The following is a 27,736-nucleotide window of genomic DNA, read 5'->3' on the forward strand; positions in this document are numbered from 1 at the left end:
ATGCCAGCTGTGCCGACACCCTTATCCCAACTCTATTCACACAGTGCACAAGCAATAAACTAACTCTGTCTAAATTATCTCTAGTTTTAATTTATACTATTACTATATACTATACTATTTATTTATACTATTAATTCATTTATACAATTTAGATAAGGAGGTCCCTTAGGAAAAGTTAGACTCACAGCTTAAAGGGCACATCTTTTTGTCCGTCTTTTTATTTCCAAAATGTTGGGAGGTATGCTATAATAAAGCAGCTGCATTATTGTTGTAGTACGCATGCGCACCTATTACTATGCTACTGCGTACTAGAGATGAAAATGGTTACGCGCGCCTGGCTTTTCTGGAGACACTGACGTAGCGGTAGGCGGAGGAAAGAGCGCCTGTCTCAAACGAGTTTTCAAAATGGCAGCCGTGCTAGGGAAACGGAGGAGACGCGCGATATATGAATAAACACACGGTAGTGGTTTCTTTATATTTTACACTGGGGCATGCGGTTGTGATGTTGGTAGATTTAGATATTCAATACTTAACGTCTTTGTAACAAAATTAATGTGAGTACGTTTCTGGGGCCTGATGTAATACGTCATTGAGACCAAAGTCTAAGAGCTAGAACAGTCCATTGAATGACTTTAGCTATAGTGTGCTGGTACTGTCTTCTGTGTTTGCTTCAGAAGAACTATTGCAGTTTGTAATAAAAAGGTTGCTGTGGCACACCTGGAAAATAAGTATTTTGCACCCATGTTTGTTGTTTGTATTTTTATGTGTTAAGTTAGTGGAAGTTCAAGTGAAATGCTCTAGTTCAGATTTTGCTAAAGCTTTTCGTACAGTGTTTGTAAACGAAAGTTTGTTGGTTTGTATTTGTGCATGACTAGGTAAGTTGGTAATAATAGATCATGTGCAGAAAGTAGTCAAGAGTAAACTCCCTAATTGGACTAGGATAATTTATGTGCCACATGTTTTTTAGGTCTACTTCTACATAATCTGTTCATTTATTGTGTGTCTGCTTGCCAGTCATTGCACACCCTTGTTTGAGGACAGATGGGGTGTGTATAATAAAACTCTGCTATAGTAATGAATGCCAATCCGTATCAGCAAGGTCCATAAAGGCAATGTTTTGTTTCAAACGGGCTTGGGTTGTGTTATAAAAGTGCCGATCTTGAAGTTCATGAAGCAAATTATATTATTCTACAGATTGAAAGAAAGGCATAATGGCAGTATGAGCAATTTTTCCAATATGTCTTAGACACACAATGTGTCCCTCTTTAGAACTAATGTTCTATAGTTGTTATACTTTTGGACGCTTCCAGTGACTTTGCTGATTTAGCTTTGGTCTGGTGTTTGTTCATTTTTGTTTACTCTTTCCAAATACTATTGTTTACTTTTTGTAAATATGTAGGTCTAAGACAAAGCTAAATTACTAACATGTCTACATCAACTGCTTTGCATCTGATGGATGAACAGGATCCTGCACCAACGACCATTCAAAATACGGAGGAAAGTCTGGTATGTAAAGTTATTTTTTTCCCTGATAACATGATTGTAAAATGATTATCTCTGATGCCTTTTCAAGAGCAATGTCATTCATTAAAAATCTTGGCAGATATTTAAAAGAGAATGAAAGGTATTACTTGTGGCTGCAAAAATGTTAGGCACCCCATTGATTATAATCCCTATCCTGAAGCCACAGGCTAGTGCATCTGTTGGCTAAATACTGTACTGGCCCAGGGTATATCTGTAGAAATTCATTGTTGCCACCTTATTTAGCTTCTTCCACCTTTTATTTGTTGTGGTCCAGGCAGGTGCATGCATAGTAAAATTAAATCCAAGCTAAAGGTGGCCATAGACGCAAAGATCCACTCGTTTGGCAACATTGCCAAACGAGCGGATCTTTCCCCGATATGCCATTAGCGAGCATGGCTATATCGGGGGTAATCTGATTGTTCGGCCATATGGGATCGGTCGGGTCAAAATCAACCCTGACTGATCGACCAAACGACCGATCTCGCCGGATGAAAGATGTCGGCACACGCCACACACGATCCGAAAATCATACGAATCCTCGATTCGTACGATAGGATCTGTGTGTCTATGGCCACCTTTAGATGGAAAAAGTTCACTTTTTCACACTACTGTGCATGCCCCTGCCTGGGCCTGAATAAAAGAAGACAGAAACTGAAGAAAACTGCCGGGAATGAGCATCCACAGAAATACTTTGGACCAGTGCAGTTTTTGACGATCAGGCACATCAGCCCATTGTATCAGGTCAATCAAAGGCAAATTGTAGAGATGTTTTTTAACACTAGCCTGTCCATGTTCATAATGAAAAAAGTAATTTATATAGCACTTTTCTCCAGCAATTGCACTGGCTATTAAGTATTGTATGCAGGTACACTGGGAGATTAAGACACTTGTTCTATTTAAAAGGAGTTTCCACAGGGAAATGTGTCAGGGTCTCTAGCTTGAGATCCCAAAGGGTAATCACTTAACCTCTAACGTAAGCTTTTTGAAAAATAAACATAATTTCAAGCACTTTTGCAATATACATCAATTAGAAAATATACAGCCTTTTTGTAATGCAATAATGTGGTTTAGAACAGTTACCTAAGCCTGGCCCACTGTTCTGCTAATCTGGATAACTATTTGAGACTCAAAGAAAAAGTACCAGTAGTCGACCGTCTTCAGCTTGCCTTCAATGTGTATCCTCTAAATCCCACAATCCCCTGCACACGTCACCAGAAGGCAGGTACAATACTGTGCAGTTAGGATGAGGGCACACAGAGCCTTGGCTTCACTTCTCTTTGCTTGCATTTTTTCTGCAGGCTGAGAGAAGTGGATCTGCTCCTTTCCCTGGCTCTGAGAATGCCTGCTTTTGTGTTTTTGGGCCAAACTCCACTCAGTGTAACCACATGATTCTGCTTTACTCTTTTTTACTCTTTTCTGCCATCAGAAAAACACACATGATCCAATGGGGCCACTGGAGTAGGAAATGAGGCTAAATAGACAAAAAATGCAAAATCAAGCAAGCCCTACTCTGCCTGCTCCCTGTGGGTGCCCTACTCTGCCTGCTCCCTGTGGGTGCCCTACTCTGCCTCCCTATGCTCCCATGTGGGTGCCCTACTATGCCTCATGTGCGTGCCATACTCTGCCTGCCCCATGTCCATTCTATGTGCCCTACTCTGCCTCCTCTATGCTTCTTGTGCATGCCCTATTCCTATGCTCCCTGTGTTTGCCATACTCTGCCTGCCCTATGCTCGTGCCATATTCTGCCTGCCCTATGCTCCTTGTGTGCCATATTCTGCCTGTCCTATGCTCCTTGTGTGCCATATTCTGCCTTCCCTGTGCTCCCGTGTGTGACCTTCTCTGCCAGTGGGTAGCGATGAGCGAAATGTCCCTATGCTCGTGCCATATTCTGCCTGCCCTATGCTCCTTGTGTGCCATATTCTGCCTGTCCTATGCTACTTGTGTGCCATATTCTGCCTTCCCTGTGCTCCTGTGTGTGACCTTCTCTGCCAGTGGGTAGCGATGAGCGAAATGTTTTGTGAAGATTTGCAGTGAAAATGACGCATGCTTGCAAAACAATCAGTCGCCCATAGACTTCAATGCAGTTTGCGAATATATTTGCAGTTTTGCTCATTTTCAAAGGGAAATGGGTGAGATTCTCCCATCGCTACTTGTGGCACATGAGCCTGGTTGGGTTTGCTCTGGGGGTTTAGTAGCATTTGGAAATTGTTGCTTAGGGGCCCCTAAGGTGTTTAATCATGTGCTTGGGTGCAGTCGTAGGAGGCATATGAATTTAAGGGTATGTTTAAATATGAATCAAGATTTTCACATAAGAGATGAGTTCTCTGTTTGCCCTAAGCTACCTGTGGAATGTAAGCCTGTTAGGGGTTTGTTCTCTGGGTTTGTTAGCATTTGGAAATTGTTGTTAAGGGCCCCTAAGGTTAATCATGTGTTGGGGGGTTGTTGTATTATCCACAGGGGAGGATGAGGCATATGGATTTAAGAGTATGTTTTAACATGACTTCAATTTTCACATATGAGTGATGAGGGATTTCCTTGCAGTTCGCACCAACCATTTGTTTTTTTTTTTTGGTGTGCTACCACCATTAATAGGGACATGGTGTTAAAAGTTCCTGTGGTAACACGGGTCTGGTTTAAAAACAGGAAGTGGTCAACACTGGCTTCCATTATGGCCCCCCACCACATAGGCCAGAAAACTTCCGGTCCTTGGTACCACAAAAGTTGGACAGCACTGATCTAAGGCAAGGGATAATGCTGTAGTCCAGTTCTTTATAAATGTTTAAAGGAAAGCTACTGAAGCAGTTTATTGCCAATAGATCAGCCCCAATAGTGCAAGCCATAACACTGTATTTATTCTGCAGAATGATTTACCATACCCAAGTTAACAGCTCTAGAAGCTGTCTGTTTGTTTAGGATAGCAGCTGCAATATTTAGCTTGCTGTGACATCACTTCCTGCCTGAGTCTCTCCCTGCTCACTCATAGCTCTGAGCTCAGTTTACAGCAGGGAGAGAGGAGCAAACTGAGCACGCTCAAGCCCTAGCCCTGGAGGTTTATGCTGAAAACAGGAAGTCTGACAGAAGCCCATGTGTACACAATAGAAGGAAAGAAATGTGGTATTTCTTTTGACAGAGGACTCTGAGCAGCATTACTGGTGTATTTATATAGACCTTTCTGATAAAGCTTACTTAGTTAAGCCTTTCCTTCTCCTTTAACCCTTTCCCTGCCAAGAACGTAGCTCCTATGTTATTTTAAAAAAGGCTGCAAGTGCCAGGAACTTAGGAGCTACCTGCCTCTCAGCTGCCTCTCTGCACTTCTGCAATAATCAAAGTGCAGAGAGGTTCTCCTGGCCCCTCCACCCCCTAAACGGTGAGCCTAGGGGGCTGCCAGTCGGGTCCTGTGCTGCGACTGTCGCAGGTCCCGACTTCTTACCTGATCCTGGCTGCTGTATGCTGCTCCCCCTGTGCTGCTTCTTCCTGGACCGACCTAGTGTGAAGCTCCGCCCACGCACTTCCTGCTGTTGATCTCTGCGATCCTGGAGTCTGCAGATCTGCTTCTGATCCCTTCTTCTCCAAAAAACTAAGTGCCCTTCTATTTACACAGTTACACACACACACACACACACACACACACACATACATGCAACCACACATACATACATGCATTTACACATACACAGCACACATATAACTAAAGGAAGATTTTTTTTTAAAAATTTTCTGGCTTTTTTCTTTGTATTTTACAGAGTCACATACAGATATACACACTTATACACTTGTCAGAGCTGTGCACACATGTATACATAAATACACACTTATAGGAACTTTTATTTATTTATTTTTTTTAGTTCTTCAGTTTATCAGTTTCCCTCTTGTTATTCCCTAAAAAACTGTTGCTTTACCAGTGTGACTAGTGGATCAAGCATTCTGACCACTAACCACACTGTTGGATCAGTTATTTTATTGATTTGCCTAATTGTATTTGATTTTTGTGATTTTTATGCTTTCGTTGTTGTTCCTTTGGGTTTGTCAGAATGTGTACTTTCCAAAAATATATGGTTTTGGGGGTCCTTGTGCCGTTAGGAGGGTCTTGTGGCACACAATGCGCAGTCAAAGGTCTTTGTTCACAGAAGGCGAATTGGCAGCCGAGAAAATTCATATACACTATTTGTATTTGGGGTCCGCACATGCCAGCTTCTTTGGTATATATGCATATTGGGCATCAAACTGTTCAGTAGACCCTTGGCATCATTATTTAGGGTGTTTTACAATTGTATGTTAGAAATTGGGTGAGAAAAATGCAGCCAATTACAATATTTTTAGGTGATATTTTAGAAATGTCCTAAAAACCACAGCCTTTAGCGTAGCTTTGCAGTATGGTACTTTGGAGTACAAAGACATGCATACCCAATTTGTATTCGGGGGAATGTGTACTTTCCGAAAATATATGGTGTTCTGGGGTGAAATTACTCTTTTCTAACTTTGCCCCTCTCAAAATGATGTAAATGTGTTGCTTTTGCGGTACCTGAAATGACAGACCATATGGGGGGGGTCTTCGTTTTGGGGCCCCTATATGCCACGTGCTTGGGTACACCTATACATATTGGGCATCAAACTGTTCAGAGGACCCCAGGCTTTCATAGTCGGGGTGATTTCTCTTGATACTTAAAAGTATGTGGGTAATACAATGCTGCAGGTTAGACATTTTGAGGTGATTTTTGGAAATGTCAGCAAAATCACCAAATTTAGGAATGGTTTGCGGCTTGGTACTTTGGAGTACAAAGACATGCATACCCAATTTAGATTTGTGGGAATGTGTACTTTCCGAAAATATAAGGTTTTCTGGGGTGAACTTACTTTTTTCTACTTTTGACCCCCCCCCCCAAATGATGTAAATGTGTTGATTTTGCTGTACCTGAAATGACAGACCATATGGGGTCTTCCTTTTGGGGCCCCTGTATGCCACGTGCTTGGGTACACCTATACATATTGGGCATCAAACTGTTCAGAGGACCCTAGGCTTTAATATTTGGGGTGATTTCTCTTATACCTAAAAGTATGTGAGTAATACGATGCTGCAGGGTAGAAATTTTGAGGTGATTTTTGGAAATGTCGCCAAAATCACCAAATTTAGAAATGGTTTGCGGCTTGGTACTTTGGAGTACAAAGACATGCATACCCAATTTAGATTCGTGGGAATGTGTACTTTCCGAAAATGTGTTTTTTTTTTTGGGGGTGAACTTACTTTTTTTTCTACTTTTACCCCCCCCACAAAACTATGTAAATGTGTTGATTTTGCAGTATCTGGAATTACAGAACTGATAGCTCAAATGCGGTGCCTAAATTTTTGGGCCCCTATATGCCACATGCTTGGGTACACCTATACATATTGGGCATCAAACTGTTCAGTGGACCCCAGGCTTTCATATTTGGGGTGTTTTACATTGATACCTAATGATGTGTGGGAGATATGATTCTGTAGATTGGAAGCTTTGAGGTAATTTTTCAAAAAATTCACCAATTTCGATAAAACATAACTTTAGGAAACAATTGCAACTTGGTAGTTTGGAGTACAACACTATATTTACCCATTTTTGATTCACCAGAATCTGTTCTTTCTAATAATGGGTAGTTTTCTAGGGTAAACCTACTGTTAGTGGAATGTTTGGCCTTGAAATCAGAAGTATGCCGTTTGGGGAGCGGTGCTTTGGAAATTTGGTAGTGTACTGCTTGTAGATTTTGATCTATACAAGTGAGAAATCTCCATAAAACTATATATATTTGGTATTGCCGCGTTCAGGAGACATAGACCTTTCCAAATCGGCTGTGTTCTCGTACATAAAATAATGATGTTTCTGATATATGTGATTGTTCTTTGTGAAACATGATTTTTTTCACTTTATTGGACACTTAGAAGCCTATATTTTTTTAGAGAAGTAGAATTACACAAAAATTCTTGCATATTTTGAAAGTTCAGGTTGTCCTGAATAAAACAATATATTGTTTTCCTGGGTAAACTAAAAGACCGCCCCAAGAAAGGCCCTTAAAGTGAAAGAGTGCAAAATATCTAAAAACTGCTTGGCAGTAGATGTTCGCATCTAGGACAAAACAGCTGGCAGGGAAAGGGTTAAGGTGTTGATATATTGAGTAGTGGTGCATTGTCAATAGTGAAAAACTGAGATATCTTTCCACTAGAGGATGCTAAAAACCAATTGCTACAAAAGTGCAAAGAAAAAGGGCATCTCTTCTGTAAGACAGTTAAAAATGTAGTATTTGATTCTACTAATAAAGTTCTTCAGTTGGGACATTGTATCTTTAATGCAGGACTGTTCAGCTAATATTCTATCATGTAATATATATAATGATGTATATGTGTAAGACCCTTGTCTATACACAAAGGGAAGTGTTTAGGTTCCTGACCTGATGTTAAATCAGGATTATTAAACAGTGACGCTAAGAGGCGATGTCTATAAAGCCTAGTATAAGTGAGGAGTATGAAGCCCAGCTACTCTTACAAATAGAAGCGGCTTCACAACTAGGTCAAGTTATTACTATGGATGACTTCTATTATCCAGACATTGACTGGGGTAATGGGGTTGCCAAGACAGTAAAGGCTAGTAGGTTTGTAAATATGCTGAATGACAACTTTTTATTCCAGCTCATTCAAGAACCTACTAGGAATAACTGTTTTGGATCTTGTAATAACTAATGATACTGAACTCATCTCTAGCATTTGTGTGGGTGAGTATTTAGGAAATAGTGATCATAGCACTAGAACATGTTACGATAAACAAAGGTCCGGGGGCCAGATGGTATTCATCCCAGGGTACTTGGCGAGCTTAGCTCTGTGATTGCCAAACCTCTCTACTTAATTTTTCAGGATTCATTGCGGTCTGGCACGGTTCAGAGAAACTGGCGAATTGCTAATATGGTGCTGCTATTCTAAAAGGGATCCCGTTCTCAGCATCAAAACTATAGGCTATTTAGTCTGACGTCCGTGGTAGGAAAGCTTTTCAAAAGGGTTATAACGATAGGATACTGGACTTCATAGCAAATCATAATATTATGCATTTGTGCCAGCATGGTTTTATGCGTAATAGATCTTGCCAGACTAAACTTAATTTAGCAGGGACCTCGATTCTAGGATGGTAGTGGATGTGAATTACTTAGACTTTGCTAAAGCATTTGATACTGTACTACACAGATGGTTACTGGTTAAATAAAGGAATGGTGGCCTGGAACATAGTATTTGTACCTGGATAGAGAACTGGCTAAAAGACTACATGGAACATTTTCTTATTGGACCAGTGTTGTTTGTGGAGTACCGTGGGGCTCTATACTTGGTCTTTTGATTTTCAACGTGTTTATTAATGACCTGGAGGTGGGCATTGAAAGTACTTTTTCTAGTTTTGCCGATGATACTAAATTGTGCATTACTATAGGTTCCAGGAGAGAGTGCTGAGACGTGCAACTAAACTGGGTTAGAGGGATGGAAGACCATATGAGGGTAGACTGTCAAGGTTGGGGTTGTTTTCTCTGGGAAAAAGCCACTTGTGAGGGGACATGATTACACTTTACAAGTATAATAGAGGACAAATAGCAGGGCACCTTTTTACCCATTAAGAGGATCACCACACCAGAGACCACCCCTTCAGAATAGAAGAACTTTCATTTGAAGCAACATAGGTGGTTCTTCACAGTGAGGTTGTGGAATGCACTTCCGGATGATGTTGTGATGGCTGATTCTGTTAATGCTTTTTAGAGTTGCTTGGATGATTTCTTGGACAGACATGGGGGCAAATTAACTAAAGGGCGAAGTGACTAACGCGGGTGAAAATTCGCCAGTATGTCCAGTGGCTGATAAAGGCAGTGTTCCCTTGAATCTCAAGAAGGTCAATAAGTATCTGAAATATCAGAAATTCAAGATGGAGTAAATCTTTTCCATCATTTCAGCAGATTGGCTTTTCTCTATATATCTTCTACACTCTATAGATCTTCGAGATGCCTACCTCCACATTCCAGTCATAGAGGCTCATCAGCACTTCCTTCGCTTTTCTTTGGCTGGAAAAAACTTCCAATTCCGTTGCCTGCCGTTTGGCCTGTCTACCTCCCCGAGGGTCTTCTCCAAGGTACTAGTAACCCTGATTGTGGCTGAGGTTGGAGGGAATATCCACATGGCATTACCTGGACGACATCCTATTGTCATCAAGGAACAGGGAGACTCTATTTTATCGAGACAGAGTCTTGGATTTTCTGCAGGCTCACAGCTGGTTAATGAACTGGGAACTCACTCCCTCTCGGTGACTACAGTATCTGGGAGCTATTTTCAACACCTTGAGGGGGACAGTGTCGCTTCCTCCACACAGAGCTCAAACCCTGATTTGTCAAACATCACTGATATTGGACAAAACTCGGGTCTCTGTCCAGGAGCTAATGTCCCTTATCGTTTCCATGGCAGCGATCAGATCAGTGGAACAAGGTGAGGAAAGATTGGAATCAACAAATACAATTGTCTCAGGCCTCTTTCTCCCAGAGGAGAATCTCAGCAGGGGTCTTCTTTTATCTCAGCCTCAATGGAGGACCGTAGTCTTGGATGCTTCCACATGGAGTTGGGAAGCTCACCTGTAATCAGAATGTGTCCAGGGGCAGTAACCTTTCCAGCAGAAAGGGGTTCCATCCAATGTACAATGTACTAGATATCAGGACAGCAAAGGATGCTCGGTTTTCATTTGCCGAAGTCCTGCAGGGCTCCTCGATCAAGATGCTCATAGACAACACTTCTGCGGTGGCATATGGCAGGGGGGACCAAGAGCAGGTCCCTGTTGCAGGAAGTTTTTTAGATGCTGATCGAGAGATGTGAATTGCGGGACATCGATTTGATTGCTTTGAGTCACAACCCCTAACGGCTGGTCTTCTTTTCCAGGAAGTTCTTTCCCAGAACAAAGGCAGTAGAAGCGCTTCTGCAGAACTGGTTCTTCTATCTGGCTTATGCCTTTCCTCCATTTCCACTCATTCTCCAGACGCTTCAGAAGGTCATTCAGGACAAGACCGAACTTATCTTGATTGCTCCGAAGTGGCCACACAGTCCATGGTACCCACCAATGCTCAAATTAGCGATTGTACACCCATGGCCTCTTCCCAGAAGGAAGGATCTTCTGCAACAAGGGCCTTTACTACATCCAAATCCAGGGGCATTGTACCTTCAAGCTTGGAGATTGAGAGCAAGAGGTTGTTGGCCTTAGGGCTATCTGAATCTGTAGTGAATACTCTTCTGAGGCTTTCTACATCTTTGACTTACTACAGAATCTGGAAAAGATTTCTAGGGTGGAGAGAGCAACAGAAGGAGTAAGCGGAGAAGGGCTTTCAATATAGGACACAAAGTCCATGTATCGGCCCTCTCTGCATCAGGAAGATCTTGGTCTGAGGGCCCTATGATAAAGAGGTTTTTGTGGCCGAACTCAAGTTACGTCCTCCGGTTAAGAAGGCCTCTGTAATTTGGAGTCTTCTTCTAGTGCTAGAGGCTACAAGCACCTTCAGGAAATCATAGAGGTTCGTAGTACCAGCAGGTTGCTATAGGGATCCAGCCGCTTCATCTTCAACCATAAGTCAATGGATTTGCTTATGTATCTCAAGAGCCCACCAGTTTAAGGCAAGCTAGCTCCAGAGGGCTTGAGGGCTAATTCATCTAGGGCAGTGCTGTCCAACTTCTGTGGTACCGCGGGCACAAAATTTTACTGGCGTATGTGGTGGAGAGATAATAATAGAAGTCAGTGTTGACCACTCCCCCTTTTAAACCACACCCATGTTACCACAAGAACTTTTAAGATCATATCCACATTAAAGGTGGTAGCACACCAAAAAACCAAAGGGTTGGTGCTTACTGCAGGGAAATCCCTCATCACTCATATGTGAAAAGTAAGTAAGCAGAGAATGGCATGCACAAGCATCACTGGGCAAGCAGAGAATGGCACACACAAGCAGCACTAAGTAAGCAGAGAATGGCACGCACAAGCATCACTGGGCAAGCAGAGAATGGCACACAAGCAGCACTGAGTAAGCAGAGAATGGCGCACACAAGCTGCACTGGGCAAGCAGAGAATGGCACACGCAAGCAGCACTGAGTAAGCAGAGAATGGCACACACAAGCAGCACTAAATAAGCAGAGAATGGCACACACAAGCTGCACTGGGCAAGCAGAGAATGGCGTGAACAATGTGGGCAGTTTCAGTCTGGGTCTCAGGTGTGAACAGCACAGGGCTTTAGAGGGGTGAACAATAGAGTTGTCACAAGTGTGAAAAATGCAGGAGGATCACAGGTGGAACAATACAGGGGATTAGTCTGAATTTGAGGTTTAAACAATGCAGGGGCCAATTAATCTCTGTAGTGATACATTTTAAATTTTACATATGGTAAGAAATTGTTTCGTACTTACCAATTATTCTCCTTTCCTTGCCACTCTCGTTATCAGTATTTTCCACCCTTTTAAGGCGAATTTGGTATTGGACGAACTAGGTGAGTCTCTGGTGTACCTTTTAAATTTTTGGAGAGGGAGGGACTATCTGGTCTAGGGGCCGGTATGGGAAGGGACTCCCGGGTTTAAAGCTGATATGGAGAGTGGCCAGGAAAGGAGAATTACGGTAAGTATGAAACAATTTGATTAAGGGGATGCTGCAGCCTTACTGTTAACCTTTTAACAACCAGTGTGGCAGTTTTAAAGATTTCAAAGAGGCCGTTCAAAGATTAAATTTTTGTGAGGAGGGTTTACATGTCCTTTAAGTTTATATATAAACTGCCTAACTGCTAGTTGATCCAGAGGAAGGCAAAAAAAAAAACCCCATTTAAAGCCTCTCCAATTTGCCTCAGAGGGGAAAAATGCCTTCCTGACTCCAAGATAGCAATCGGACTAGTCACTGGATCAACTTGCACTATAAGCTATGTTTTATAACCCTATATTCCCTCCATTTCTAAAAAGCCATCCAACCCCTGCTTAAAGCTAAATAATGTATCAGCCTGTACCACTGATTCAGGGAGAGAATTCCACATCTTCACAGCTCTTTAAAAAATGCTTTTTTAAAAAACAAAAAAAACCAAAAAAAAAAACCTTCCAAATGTTTAGACGGACCCTCCTTTCTTCTGTTTGGAATGGATGACCTCAAGACCTACTGGTAAATAAAGCATTAGAGAGCTTATATATTTATACATATCACATCACCCCTAGGGGCGCCTCTTTTCTCCTGCCTGAACAACCCAGATTTGGCCAGTCTTTCCTCATAGCTAAGATTTTCCATACTTTTTACCAGCTTAGTCGCCCTTCTTTACACTCTCTCTAATTCAATAATGTCCTGTTTGAGCGCTGGGGACCAAAACTCTACAGCATATTCTAGATGGGGCCTTACCAGTGTTCGGTACAGTGGAAGAATAACCCCCTCCTCCCTTGATTCTATGCCCCTTTTAACACAGCTCAAGACCTATTTGCCCTTGATGCTGCTGACTGGCATTGCTTGCTACAGACAAGTTTATTATCTACAAGGACTCCAAGATCCTTTTCCATTATGGATTTGCCTAGTGCAGTCACATTCAGGGTATACTGTAAGCGGCTTGGATATTATACATCCCACTTGCATGACTTAACATTTATCAACATTGAATGTCATCTTCCTCTTAGCTGCCCAGATTGCAAGGATGCTGCATCCTGGATGGAATTAATTGGCTGCATAGTTTTGCGTTATCTGCAAACGCTGAAACATTACTACAATGCCCTCCCCTAAGTCATTGTTGAACAAGTTAAATAAAAGTGGATTCAATAATGAACCCTGAGGAACTCCACTAAGAACCTTTACTCCAAGTAGAGAGTGTACCATTAACAACCACCCTGTGTACCGATGTTGTACCCAGTTTCCTATCCATGTGCATATGACTTCATTAAACCCAACAGCCCATAGTTTTGAAATCATTTGTTTGTGGGGCACGGTATCCAATGCTTTGGCAAAATCCAAATCTATTGCTCCTCCACTGTCCAGCATCTTACTTACCTCATCATAAAAAGCAATCAAATTTTTCTGACACTACCCATCTGTCCTAAAGCTATGCTGATTTTATTACATCTTTTAAAATATCAAATAATCCCCTCATGGAACCTAATGCGTTTCATGCATACCTAGCACTTAGTCATAAGCAATCTGATGATGATAAAGATGTAATAAAATTATATTTTTTATCTTAAAAGCATGTTTCTGGAATTTCTTGAAAATAATGAGGCTATACCTCTATTTGGTCACTGGAAGACTTCAACATGCTAATAAATGTTTACATATGTCTATTTACAAGTAATCTAGTGTTTAAGTAGATATTTTAATGCAGGGTACTTTGTCTCCACATGAAAAAGACATTTTGAAGGTTTCATGGCTTCTTTAGATAGCCGCTCACCCGCTCGTTATACAGAGTGGACATGGAGAATGTGAATAACCTGTTGCAATGAGCCCATATTATAAGTAAGACTCTTGGTACATTCTGTTTAATGCAGCTCTTTGTGTTGGCAGTCAAGAACTTTCCTGATGTGTCATCATTTCCCCCTTTTCAAAGAAGCACTTCAGCAACATTTGTTTTTCACTCATTTTTGCTTAGCTAGTGGGCTTGCCAAAATTTTTTTTTGTGATTGGAAGAAAGCATCATACGCATACCACTGCACACTGGGGAGCTGCGCTAATGGGCACTGGGGCAGTTGTCTTTGAAGCTGCGACCAGAGGTGGCCCATTTTGGTACAGCCAGCGCCATGGGACTGGTCCATGCCCGGTGGTTGAACACACCTAAAACAGAACACACCTAAAACAGGAAGTGTATTTTTGAGGTAGTTGAAATGTAAGATATGAAATTAGTAGTAATGTGGTTTTTTTGCTTTCTCTAAATGACCTATATGGATCAAAGTAGTAAGTAGGAGGATCCACATGCAAATTAATGTGGGATGCATAAGCATACTGGAGATCACTGAATTAATAAATTACAGGTATGGTATCTGTTATCCGGAAACCCATTATCTAGAAAGCTCTGGATTACAGAAAGGCCATCTCCCATAGTTCCATTTATCCAAATTATTAAAAATGATTACCGTTTTCTCTGTAATTAAAAAATAGTACCTTTTACTTGATCCAACCTAAGATATAATGAATCTTCATGTGAAGCAAAACCGGCCTATTGGGTTTATCTAATGTTTACATAATTTTCTAGTAGACTTAAGGTAGGAAGATCCAAATTTACAAAAAGATCATTTATCCGGAAAACCCCACATCTCAAGCATTTTGGTTAACTAGTCTGATACCTGTACTTTCAATTCATTCTGTAAACATGCTGCAGGCTCCTACCTAAAAGTGATAGGGTTGGAGAGCACCTTCCTGACTGTCCTATACATGGAATTAACCCATTCACTGTTACATGGATTTTGCAATATTTATGGGCAATTACTGGTGTGGAACTTTTTAGTGCAGTAGAATAAATGGTCAAATAACCATACACTCACAGGTCTCACAGATCTTGCTGAACCTTTTGATGACCAATATGCATATATTTGCTAAAGTGGTATCTAGGGACCAAAATGAAAAACCATATTTTCTTGCCTTGCATTTAGCTTATGCAACAGTGCACAGTGCCCCTGCATATGTGTAGACTCCCTAATGTTTTTTTTTGGGGAAAACCATCATTTTTTTTAAAAAAACATCTTCTGACAAATCCAAAATAGATATGTATGTTTTTCTTTTTTATTTAAGCTTTGCTATAACAAACAATAAAACTGGGATAACCATTCAATAGGATCCCAAAAATCAAATATAAGTATACAAATCATGACCACATAAATTCTTAAAATCTACATACCCTAATTCTAGACCTTTAAAGGGACAGTAAAGTGTAAAAAGAAAAACTGAGTGAATAGGCTGTGCAAAATAAGAAAAATGTTTCTAATATAGTAAGCCAAAAGTAATCTATGGAAGTTGTAATGACTGGATGTCTAACAGAACAGATCCCAACTTCCTGCTTTTCAGCTCTCTAACTTTGTCAGCGACTTTAAAGGGAATCTATCGCGAAAATCAAATTGTACAGACGGACCGATATGATGAAAATAATAACATTCTCAAATATATTTGTTTAACAAAAATGCTTAGTTTTTAAAATAATAGAAGTAATTCTGCATACTATTAGGAGCCTTTCTCTGAGAGACATTTCAAGCAATTGCTGAGTGGGAGTGGCAACAGCTTGCTGTGATGTCACAAAACCAGTAGCAATGTCCCGCCCTCCCCTACACTGAATGCAAAGTATCCTTCCAACAACTGAATTCTGCCCTGAATTCTCCTTCTAAAGCTGGCCATGCATACAGAGATCAGCTTTTTTGGCGAGGTTGGTTGGGTGATATCGGGCTGGTCAATCAGATCACAATATGGAGAATACAGGCGGTCAGATCGAAGACTGTATCAATGAACCAATGCGATCCTTGATCCAGCGGGATTTTTAACCCTGCATGATTGACATCTGGCAGACTTTTAGCCGGATATCGATCGGGAAGCCCGTTAGAGGGCCCCATACAATGCCCAATAAGGTGCCGGAGGGGGAGGACTGTTGTCCTGGGCCTGGTGATATTTTCTTCTGAACTGGGGCCAGCTGCATTAAAATTAAACAGTAGGTTTACCTTAAAAAAATCATATTTTTGTAAAGTACGCTTTCTGACAAATCCAAAAAAAAAGTAGATGTATTTCTACTTCAAATGATGAAACTGCAAAGCTTTGCTAAATTTAGCAATTACATTTTTAAGAACTGCTCAAACTTAATGCAATTTTCTTCAATTATTTCACCCAATTTCTTGCTTTGAAATAAACATTAAATATGAACACCAGTGGTCTGCTGAACAGTTTGATGTCCAATATTCATAGATTTTTAATTCACCTTCTGTAAACAAACCCCCCTTATATGCGTATCATATGTTGTTAGACACCCTAACTGTACAATGACCCCAGAAAGCCATTTCTGGAAAGTGCACATGCAAATGAATTAAACAGGGATAGTTATGTCTTGCTACTTCAAACTGCAAGGTGTGTTAAGAAACATGTAATAAATAATGCATGGCATAAAGAGCAATAAAATCAAAATAAACAAATAAAATTTAGCAAATCAATAAAAACACACAAAACTGAGCCAACAGCATCTTATATTCTAGTAGCCAGAGTGTCATACGTGAAAATTCATATGTATTATTTGGATTTGGGGGTCTCTGTACGCCACATAGTTTGGTAAATCTATGCATATTGGGCATCAAACTGTTTACTAGACCCCCGTGTTCATATTAAGGATGCTTTATGCTGGTAATGATACTTTGACAATACGATGATGGAAAGATCTGAGGCAATTTTCAGGTATTTCACCAAAACCACCAATTTTGGGAAAGCCTTGCGATTCGGTAGAATGTGTACTTTCCAAAAATATACGGTTTTAGGGGGTAAACATATATTTCTGTGTTTTTACCCAAAAATGCAGTCGGTGTGGTGATTTTTCATTAGCTTAAGTTACCCACAAGACTATTTGTATGTGCTAACCTCATTTTGGGGCCTCTAAATGCCAGATACTAAGGTAAACCTATGCACAAGGACATCAAACGGTTTGGAGGACCCCTGGCAATCATATTTAGGGTATTTTTTCTTGGTACGTAATGATACATGGGTGATATGATGCTGGAAAGTTGAAGCTTTGAGGCAATTTTCAGATATTTATCCAAAACCAACAAATTTGGGTAAGGCTTGCGACTTTGTAGCAGAAAGGCATGGGTACCCATTTTAGATTCAGTAGAATGTGTACTTTACGAAAATACGAAAATATATGGTTTTGAGGGGTAAACATATTTTTCGGTGTTTTTACCCCACAAAAAATGCAGTAAATGTGTTGATTTTTCAGTAGCTGAAGTAAAGTCCTGGACAATTTGGATGCGCTAACTTACTATTGGGATCTCTAAATGGAAGATATTTTGGTAAATAATGGGCATCAAACTGTTCAGTGTACCCCTGGCAATCATATTCAGGGTGCTTTTTCTTGGTAGCTAATACAGTATGGGATATGCGGAGCAATAAAATAAAACCTTTGAAGTGATTTTTCAGAATTTCAGTTGTTTGGTAGTTAGACAGTTACCTATGAAGAATGTGTACTTTTCAAAAATATATGGGTTTCTGGGGTAAACCTATAGTTTCAGGATTTTTTAACCTTGTTTTTTACCTTAGTGCTTTCAAAATTTGGTAATATACTGCCGGGAGTTTTTGCTGTATAGAAGTCCTAAATCTCCCTAAAACTATACATATCTGGTATTGGCACGTTTGAAAGAGATGAGGCTTTCCAAATCAGTTGGATTTTCATGCTTAAAATTTATTATTTTTCTGGTATCAATTCATATATGATGAAAAATAGGATTTTTTAATTTTTTTGCTATTTAGTGCTATAAGGTGGAAATAAATGATTTAGAAAGCTCAGGTTCTTTTAAAAAAAACAATGTATAGTTTTCCAAGGTAAACTAAAGGTTTCCCCTCAGGAAATGCCCCTAAAGTGAGAGAGCACAAAATGTTTAAAAAATTTCTGGCATTTTGTGTAACCAAAATGTAAAATTCTGCTGGCACTTAAAGGTCAGGGCACACACGCAGATTCGGGGAGATAAGTCGCCAAGCGACAAATCTCCTCTTAGGGGCACCTTAATTCCCCAAACTTCCTCCCTCGCCTTCCTGCCGGCTAAAATGAAAATCACCGGCGGGATGGCACTCAGAGTTTTCCAAAGATGCCTGGAGTTTCCTCGTAAGACAATTCGGGTGACTTCGGAAAACAAAAGTATCAGAGTGCCTTCCCGCCAGCAATTTTCATTTTAGCCGGCGGGAAGGCAAGGGAGGCAGTTCGGGAGTTAGGTGCCCTGAAAAAGAGATTTGTCCCTGGGCTACGAATCTGCCTGTGTGCCCTGACCTTAAAGGGTTAAAGGCCAAAATACCTTATCTAATAGTCACGCTACAAAATACAATTAAGTGAAAAACAAAAGAAAATAATAAGATCATTACTTTTTTTTTAAACACTTTTTGTGGGCCAATTGGTGTTATTTGTATTGGGGGGCTGTTTGGATTGCTGGAGAATCTTTGCAGCTGGAAGTATGGGGATGGTGGGGGGGGGGGACTGTAGGAAAGGCCCCCTTGGTGAGGTGTCTGCTCTTTGGGGGATCAGTCCTGCCCAGTGATGCGTATGTAAAGCATCAGTGGCTTCAAAGGCCCCTCTTGTTAGTTTCTTGATAGATTGATACAAAACCCCTGACCCAGGGCCCACTCCCCATAATTAGTTGTTTAAAGGGCACCTATCACAGCCAAAATCAAACACATATTAACAATCTGACCAGTACAAAATAAACACGTTTAATCAAACTACATATATAGTTTTTTTTTAAAAAAACTGAAGGTTTTAAAAAATCACTTTGTCAAATGGGTTCTTTCAATGAGGGAGTCCATACTGAGACTATAACAGAGACTATAATATGCAAATTTCAGGCGCATGCTCAGATTGTAACACTGCTTTGAATATTCTACCCAGAATGCCTTGTTTTAGTAAACTCCTCCACTAAAAGTATTACGAGATTTCCCTATTTTGTCCCCTGCTGGTGATGTTATTATGCAAATGAAGGGCACACACTAACTTCCAGCAGGTGGCAGCACTACTGAATAGCACACAGAGGTTTGGCTGATTTGAAAATAGCTTAGAAGGGTTGATAAGCAACAGCTGCAGTTGGCTTGAAAGATATAGGTAGGAGGAGCCAGTGAAATCCAAGATGCCTGCCTCAGCTAGAACTGCAGTGGAGATAGGGGAGATCTTGCAGAAGGTATAGTGAGCTGATGATTTACATTATACAAACAATTCTGTTTTAAAAATCAGATTTCTTGAACTTTCACATAGTGTATTTACTTAGGAAATGATTTTAGTTATGATTGATGCCTTTTAACTTTAAAAGCTCTGCTTTCTGTCTATTTCACACAAACTTTCCCGACTTTTTCAACACCGCCCCCCCATTCCAGAAAGGCATGTTGACCACTAGATACGGTAACAAAACTCCTGCTCTCCCCTGAGAGCCCCCACCAGCATCGGTAGCTTAAATATGAATTCTCCACTCAATACATTTAACACAAAACTGCTCTGCTTTTTCTACTCCCCCCGAGATTGACATGTGGAAACTTAGCCGTGGCTTTAGGGCTAGTCCACACGGGGAGATAGCGACGCGTTTGCGGTCGCGGCGACAAAGCGCCGCGACAGTCGCCGCGACCGGCGCAGGCGACAGTTTTGTATGGGCGCCTATGTAAAAACGCCTGTGCTAACCACACGAGGCGATGCGCTTTTCAACAGTCGCCTGAAAATGCCTCGCCAGGCTTTTTCAGGCGACTGTTGAAAAGCGCATCGCCTCGTGTGGTTAGCACAGGCGTTTTTACATAGGCGCCCATACAAAACTGTCGCCTGCGCGGGTCGCGGCGACTGTCGCGGCACTTTGTCGCCGCGACCACAAACGCGTCGCTATCTCCCCGTGTGGACTAGCCCTTAGACTTACTTCCCTGCCGCACATTAGTTATGTGAGCAGTGAGACACGGAAGTGTTGAATGTGCTATTCAAGTTTGCCGTCCCTGCTTATCTAAGATTCGCGCCTCAGTGCTCACACAGAAACTAATATGCAGCAGTGTGAAGCATTCAAAGTGAAACTACGTACCAATGCTGGAGGGGGGAGCTGGGTGAGGGCTTTTGGGAGACTGGAGCAGGAATTGTGTTTCCAAATGTAGCGTTCCACATTCCTTTTGGGAAGGAGGAGGGTGTTGAAAAAGGAGCGATGTATTGTGCATTATATTTAGAGATTGTAATAACTTGGTAAAATTATTTTTCTACCAATTATTAATTTTGTGAAAGTCCCCCTTTTAAGGGGGGGCCACATGGGACATAACTGTTCAGTGAGTTTGCATTTGATTAACAGCTATGACCCTATGTCCCCCCCCCCCCAAGTCACTGGTACTACCTGGAAACCAAGAGAGCTGCATAGGAGTAGTGGGGTTCTGGATATTATGTTGGATATCCAGTCACTCCAGCCTTTATAGATTACATTTTTGGCTGATTAACTGTAGTAGAAACATTTCTTATTAAGCACCGCATACCTATTTACCCAGTTTTGAATTTTATACTGAACAATTCCTTTAAAAAGTCTTTTGATATGCTAAAATTGTCATATTTTCCATTTTTTCAGACTTCAATGCACTCTGGGGTTTATATTGTAACTCAAGTTCTAAGATTCTGTGTATGGAATGAGTCATTGCCTCTCTGCCCCAGTGACAAAATCTGGTTGTATTCCTTGCTGACAAATAATGCATCTGCTACATTCATGGCTGTTAGAGCTTTTACTTGCCAGTTTGTAGGAGATATGCACTATTGAATTTGGTGTTAAAAATACCAAAAGCCAAGTACAATTTCCGCTATTTACATTACATACATCGAATACTGACATAGAGGCAATCTTTCTTTTTATAAGTACTCATGTGTATGTATATCACTGAATGTAGGTATTCCTGCTCTTACAAGGTCTCATCTGCAAGAAAAAATTGGCCAGATTATGAAGAAAAGACAGTGGAATGCTTGCTCTGTCTTATCACTCTACCGCTCCATTATCAATAAATATTTATATACTTTTCTACAGTTTAATCTTCATTTTCCTGAATGTTTACTTAAATCGTAAATATAAATTTTGTGTTTTTTGTATAATAATTCAAAGGGGAGAAACCCACTTACCTTTTGTCTTTATTGTTCCTTCTAAGCATTATGTCCCTTCTGCAATGTTTTCTCATATTCTGCCATATATATTTTTTCTTTTCTTATTAAGGTTCGTGTACAGCCAGCTCTTCTGAAAATCCTCCAATCAGCTGGTGCAAAGGGAGATATGTTTACGTTAAAACAGGTAAGGACTGGTATGGTGTGCATTCAGAGACATTAGATTACAACTGCTACTTCTCTTTCTTCATTGCCATACTGGACATAAAAATCCCTGTAGTAGGTTTTCTCTTGTTAATTTGCAGTCTGGTCATTTCTCTGTCCACTTCTGACTGACTAAGGCATAACCCTCAAGAAGAACTGCAAGTATGAAAAATGTCACAGCTTTTTCATGTAAACATGAGGATTTAAAAATCAGACTTGTCAGGACTGAGATGGTAGAAAATAAGATAAACCTGGCAATCAACCACAGATAACCCAGATAAAATAAAAAAAAAAAGCTGCATCACCTGATTAACCGTGAGGTCATGAAATGCTGTCAGGTTACCTTTAGGCTATGGAGACACGTGCGGTTTCGGCGCGGTCCACAACACGTTTTTTTAAAAAAAAAAAGCACAGCTGCATAAATTAACTAGTGTTTTAAGTTTAGGCAATGGCAAATTACGTTAGCATATTTACGCAGCGGTTGGCTTTTTAAAACTGCACTGCTGACCGCAGTGAAAATCTGCACGCGTGTCCAGATAGCTATATCTTAATACAAATGAATTAGATATCTAGGAGTCTTGTAGTTCACCTCCTCAGCCGGTTCTTGGTATCCGTTCCCCCTCGGATATGGCAATCCGTATATGTTTATGGAAATGAACCTGCGCTTACAACTTTTTCTTCCACCTTACAGGTTGGAATGCCTTATGGCCCCCTCCAAACCGTACTGCCTTAGGGTTTTTTTTAATATGTATAGATGGGTACTTACAAACGTGTAATTAGTACATTTAAGATACTGTCAGTGTTCTGATCTCTAAATCCCCAGTAGTTCTATAAATTATGCTTAAAATGGTGTAAAAACTTTTATTAAACAATTCCCATGGCATGTTCCGGAACGCCAGGTCAGTAAGATGTGCTGCTGGCTTTCAGATCCTGGTGTAGCACGTGCTCCCGGGCGCATGCAGATGATGTCACTGCCTGACACGTTTCGTCTTGAGACTACCAGATTGCTTAAAATGCATATTGAAGAGCTGCTGCATAAAAAGCTAAATAACTCTAAACTTTAAACAATAAAAAAATTAAATCGAATTGCAAATTGTCTCAGAATATCACTCCCTGCATTAGTGATTCCCCAACCATTAGCTCGCGAGCAACGTGTTGCTCACCAACCACTTGGATGTTGCTCCCAGTGGCCTCAGAGCAGCTGCTTATTTTTGAATTCCAGGCTTGGAGACAAGTTTTGGTTGCATAAAAAACAAGTGTACTGTCAAATAGAGCCTCCTGTAGGTGACAGTCTACATAGGGACTACCAAATAGCCAATCACAGCCCTTATTTGGCATCCCCAGGAACCTTTTGCATGCCTGTGTTGCTCCCCAACTCTTTTGATTTTTGGATGTGTCTCACGGGTACATGTGTACATCATACTAATAGTTATCTCAAAGGTTAACAAACCCCTTTAAGGGTCTGGCCACATGAGCACATTCGGGGAGATTTCATTTTATCCGGTGGAGGGTAGGGGGAAGGCAGTTCCAGGAGATTGTCGCCCCGAAGAATAGAATCGCTGGGGCGACTAATCTCCCCGAATTTTTTTGTGTGGTCAGACTCAGAACAGCAGCACTGTAAGCATTTATGGGTGTATTTACATAAAGCTTTCTGATCAAGCTTGATAAGTTTTAACCCCTCTCCTTCTCCTTAAAGGGATACTGTCATGAGAAAAAAACTTTTTTTCAAAATAAATCCGTTAATAGTGCTTCTCCAGCAGAATTCTGCCCTGAAATCCATTTCTCAAAAGAGCAAACAGATTTTTTTTTTTATATTCAATTTTGAAATCTGACATGATGCTAGACATATCAATTTCCCAGCTACCCCAAGTCATGTGACTTGTGCTCTGGTAAACTTCAATCACTCTTTACTGCCGTACTGCAAGTTGGAGTGATATCACCCTCCCTTTCCCCCCCCCAGCAGCCAAACAAAAGAACAATGGGAAGGTAACCAGATAGCAGCTCCCTAACACAAGATGACCGCTGCCTGGTAGATCTAAGAACAACACTCAATAGTAAAAACCCATGTCTCACTGAGACACATTCAGTTACATTGAGAAGGAAAAACAGCAGCCTGCCAGGCACAAGTCACATGACCAGGGGCTGCTGGGGAAATTGTCTAGCCCCATGTCAGATTTCAAAATTAAATATAGAAAAATCTGTTTGCTCTTTTGAGAAATGGATTTCAGTGCAGAATTCTGGTGGAATAGCACTATTAACTGATGCATTTTGAAAAAAACATGTTTTCCGATGACGGGTTCCCTTTAATCAGTAGGGAGCCAGTTAAGGAGCAGCATCTTCTCCTGAGCGCAACTGCGCATACACAGTTGGAGGCATTTGACGGTACAGAGCTACTGCGCATGCGCCCGGAAGTCACAAAGTTTCCAGTCTTTTTTTTTTGGAAATTTCTTGACTTTCGACGCATGCACAGAAGATTCTGTGCATACGCGTGCGCCAAAAAATGCCGGTCAAAGCAGGAAGAAGAGCACTTAGGTGAAAATGGCGCCCGTGAACTCTGCAGCAGAGGACCTGGAAGGAGGGGTACAAGTTAGGGGCAGGGAGGGAGGGGGGCCTACAAAGGGGAGGGGGGGAGGGTTTTTTACCCCGCACAGGTTGACTTCTCCTTTAAAATCATTAAAGGGGATCTATCGCGAAAATAAAATTTATTATCAGGTAGAGCTCATGAAAATAGTCAATTTTGTAAATATGTTTGATTATGAGATTTGTTTTCTTTATTAGTTATACTTTGTTTTTCTTATGACTGACTCTCTGTGTTCTCTCTCTGACTCGTCAGACTACTGTGCTCTAGGTCGGGTCGTGTTTTGAGTGACAGGTGAAAGCTTGCTTTTTATTGGTTGCTAGGCTATCCACAGGTGTTTCATCTGTAACGTTTTTTCCCTGAACATTTGTACTGCGCAGCACATTCTCCTTGCAGGCACATCTTTATTAGAGCTTTCACTTGAGAAAATTTGTGCAAGGTAAAAGCTACAACTAGGGCATTCTTTTATGTAATTATTTATAGAAAAAAGCCTACTAATAGAGACTTGTACATTGGTTCAAGATGCCGGTAAAAGGTACACGTTTCATTTAGTATGTGTAGTGACTTTCAGGCATTATAATAGAATATGGGTTACCCTGTATTTCGGTCTTGGGCCAGATGCAATCATCGGGGCACCTAGAAGCCACGAGTGGGGTGTTGTGATCACTGGGGTATATGAACACAAACGGAGGGCATATAGACATCACGGAGATCAGGTCACACTACCGCACCTCCCTGTGCTGCCTGTTGCACACCTGGACCCGGAGCATGAAACTTGTTTGCAGTGCCAAGTCAGCAGTAGTATGTATGTACTAGTATGGGATGTAATGTTTGACTTCGCATCCTCCAAGACTCCGGGTAAGGAGAGGAATGCTGCGCTACCGAGCGCTAACTTAAAGGGGATCTATCGCGAAATTAAAAATTGGTAAAAAGAATCTTTGCACGAAGTTATTAAAATGTCTAAATATAATGTATTAAAAAAAATGTACAGTTTTTAAAATATCAGTCATTATAGTGAATCTATACACAGCTGCTTCTCCCCTACCTGCCTCTGGCTAGCACTGAGGTCGGGTTTCTCTGCATAACAGTTCTGTCCTGTCTCTCATTGGCTGTCAGTGCTGTCACTCATAAACTGTGTGAAGCCAGCATCATTACTCAATGGCTTCAAAGGCTCCGTTTTTCATGCCCTGCTGGAGTGATCCTCTACTGCAGGGGTCTCCAACCTTTTTTACCTGTGAGCCACATTCAAATGTAAATAGATTTGGGGAGCAACACAAGCATGAAAAAGTCCCTTGGGGTAACAAATAAGGGCTGCAATTGGCTATTTGGGAGCTCCTATGTGGACTGGTAGCCTACAAGAGGCTCTACTTGGCACTATACTTTGTTATTATGCAATTAAAACTTGCTTCCAAGCCTGGAATTCAAAAATAAGCCCCTGCTTTGAGGACCCTGAGAGCAACATCCAAGAGGTTGGAGAGCAACATGTTGCTCACGAGCTACTGGTTGGGGATCACTGCTCTACTGAGTCAGACCCTCCCCACCCCCCTGCAGCCAGCCTCCTTACTTTTGTAACTTTTAAAACATGGTTTTACACAAAGCTGCTGTACTTCTGCACCTCACCCTCCCATCTGGAAAAGTGTAAAGCTAGGCAGCCTGTAAGAAGCTCCTTCTCTCTCCTGACTCAGCCCCTCCCCCTGCAGTCAGTCAGCATCGTAGTTTTTACAAGTACGTCTCCTGTTCGCGAAGACTTTCACTCCTAGTTCACAAACTCCCCCTCCCTCCCAGAAACGAGGCATAAAGAAATAAAGGTGGACTGGGGAACAGTGTGTGAATCTCAGCCGCACATTCATTTGTATGAGACACTGAGACGCAGCCGTGTTAGATAAAGTGGAAATTCAAACTGGAGCAGCAGCACCTTCAATACTTATGCGTCTGTGTCTCATACAAATGAATGTGCGGCTGAGATTCACACACTGTTCCCCAGTCCACCTTTATTTCTTTTTGCTCGTTTCTGGGAGGGAGGGGGAGTTTGAGAACTAGGAGTGAAAGTCTTCATGAACAGGAGACGTACTTGTAAAAACTACGATGCTGACTGACTGCAGGGGGAGGGGCTGAGTCAGGAGAGAGAAGGAGCTTCTTACAGGCTACCTAGCTTTACACTTTTCCGGATGGGAGGGGGAGGTACAGAAGTACAGCAGCTTTGTGTAAAACCATGTTTTAAAAGTTACAAAAGTAAGGAGGCAGACATGAGGGGACTGGCTGCAGGGGGGCTGACTCAAGGGAGAAGCTGACTGCAGGGGGGCTGACTCAAGGGAGAAGCTGACTGCAGGGGGGCTGGCTGCAGGGGGGGCTGGCTGCAGGGGGGCTGGCTGCAGGAGGGTGGGACTGGCTGCAGGGGGGCTGGCTGCAGGGGGACTGACTCAAGGGAGAAGCTGGCTGCAGGAGGGTGGGACTGGCTGCAGGGGGACTGACTCAAGGGAGAAGCTGGCTGCAGGGGGGCTGGCTGCAGGAGGGTGGGACTGGCTGCAGTTTGCTCCATCCCTGCTCATTCCCCACCTTCAGGCAACGAGCAGAGTGGGGGATCCAGTGGCCCCTGGGGCGCAATCGCCATGAGGCCCTAAGGTAGCAGTAGGAACGTGAATTCTACGTGTCCTGCTGCTGCCTGCACTTCCTATACCCACAGCACCACCCACTCAACATGCGCACATAACGTAATTTTGAGAATTGTACACACACATATGCACATACACTATTTTGTGTCTTTTTTTTTCTTATTGCATCATTTGTTTTTTTGCCTGAAATTTTTTTTTATAGCCATTGCGAATAGCGTACCATACTGCGCAATACCTTTTACATGTTATTTTTTGTGATTATATTGCAAATTTGATGATTTTGGTGCATTTTTAGCCATTTTATTGCATGTTTAGCTATTTTATTGCATTTTCAGCATTGCATAGGTGTTCGCTTGTTTCTGTCTGTAAAACATATTTGGCCATGCTAAAATAGTCAAACAGTGATTATGACTGCTGATTAAACTAGGCTAAAAAAAGCATTGATTTTTATGGTTTTATTGGAGTTCTGTCTTTTGCTTCCTCACTTCTTCCTGTTACAGTTGTAGTATTTCTGGTCAGGTGATCTCTGAGGCAGCACAGATAGTCACGAAATGGTGGTTCAAGGCAAGAGATGTAAAAGGGCAATATTTATGTAAATATATATTCCAGTTTGGTAAGATTCTTTAATATGCAACTTCAATAGATATAAACTGTTGCTCAAGTGTTAATTTCTTGGTTATAGTTTTCCTTAAAAAGTTATCTCAGAGCACACACGATGTAAATTTGCACATCTCCCCTTGCACAATCTGTGGGATTTTTGCGCTTTATGACCTGTCTGCTCAGAGGGGTCTACCTAGGACTTAATATTTTACATTTCATTGGCACTGCTTTTACAAAGTCTAATGGAAAGGGACCCTTGGTAGTGGGGACCTCTCACTAGTAACACCTTGGCTGTGAATGTGGTCTCTCTCTGTCAGCACTTATGTCAATAGTTTTATTTTTATGTTCATATTGTCACACAATTGTATTGTCATGTGGTTCATAATGTTCCCAAGGGGTTGATAACTCACAACTACAGTTTTACTGCTGGACA

The 27,736-nt window shown here is 41.4% G+C and overlaps 1 protein-coding gene across 3 annotated transcripts in view; it reads left to right on the forward strand.

The window, feature by feature from the left end:
* Nucleotides 1-323: 323 nt before the first annotated feature.
* The window catches only part of mdm4.S (MDM4, p53 regulator S homeolog), a 109,613-nt gene continuing 82,200 nt past the window's right edge, over nt 324-27,736 (forward strand). The window contains exons 1-3 of one of the 3 annotated variants that reach the window (XM_018248141.2): nt 324-460; nt 1,400-1,506; nt 21,422-21,496. In XM_018248141.2, the coding sequence (XP_018103630.1) occupies nt 1,426-1,506; nt 21,422-21,496 (156 nt within the window). In that variant the 5' untranslated portion in view covers nt 324-460; nt 1,400-1,425. 3 annotated transcript variants of the gene reach the window in all.

Source organism: Xenopus laevis, chromosome 2S, assembly GCF_017654675.1.
Source record: "Xenopus laevis strain J_2021 chromosome 2S, Xenopus_laevis_v10.1, whole genome shotgun sequence".
Classification (NCBI taxonomy): Eukaryota; Metazoa; Chordata; class Amphibia; order Anura; family Pipidae; genus Xenopus; species Xenopus laevis.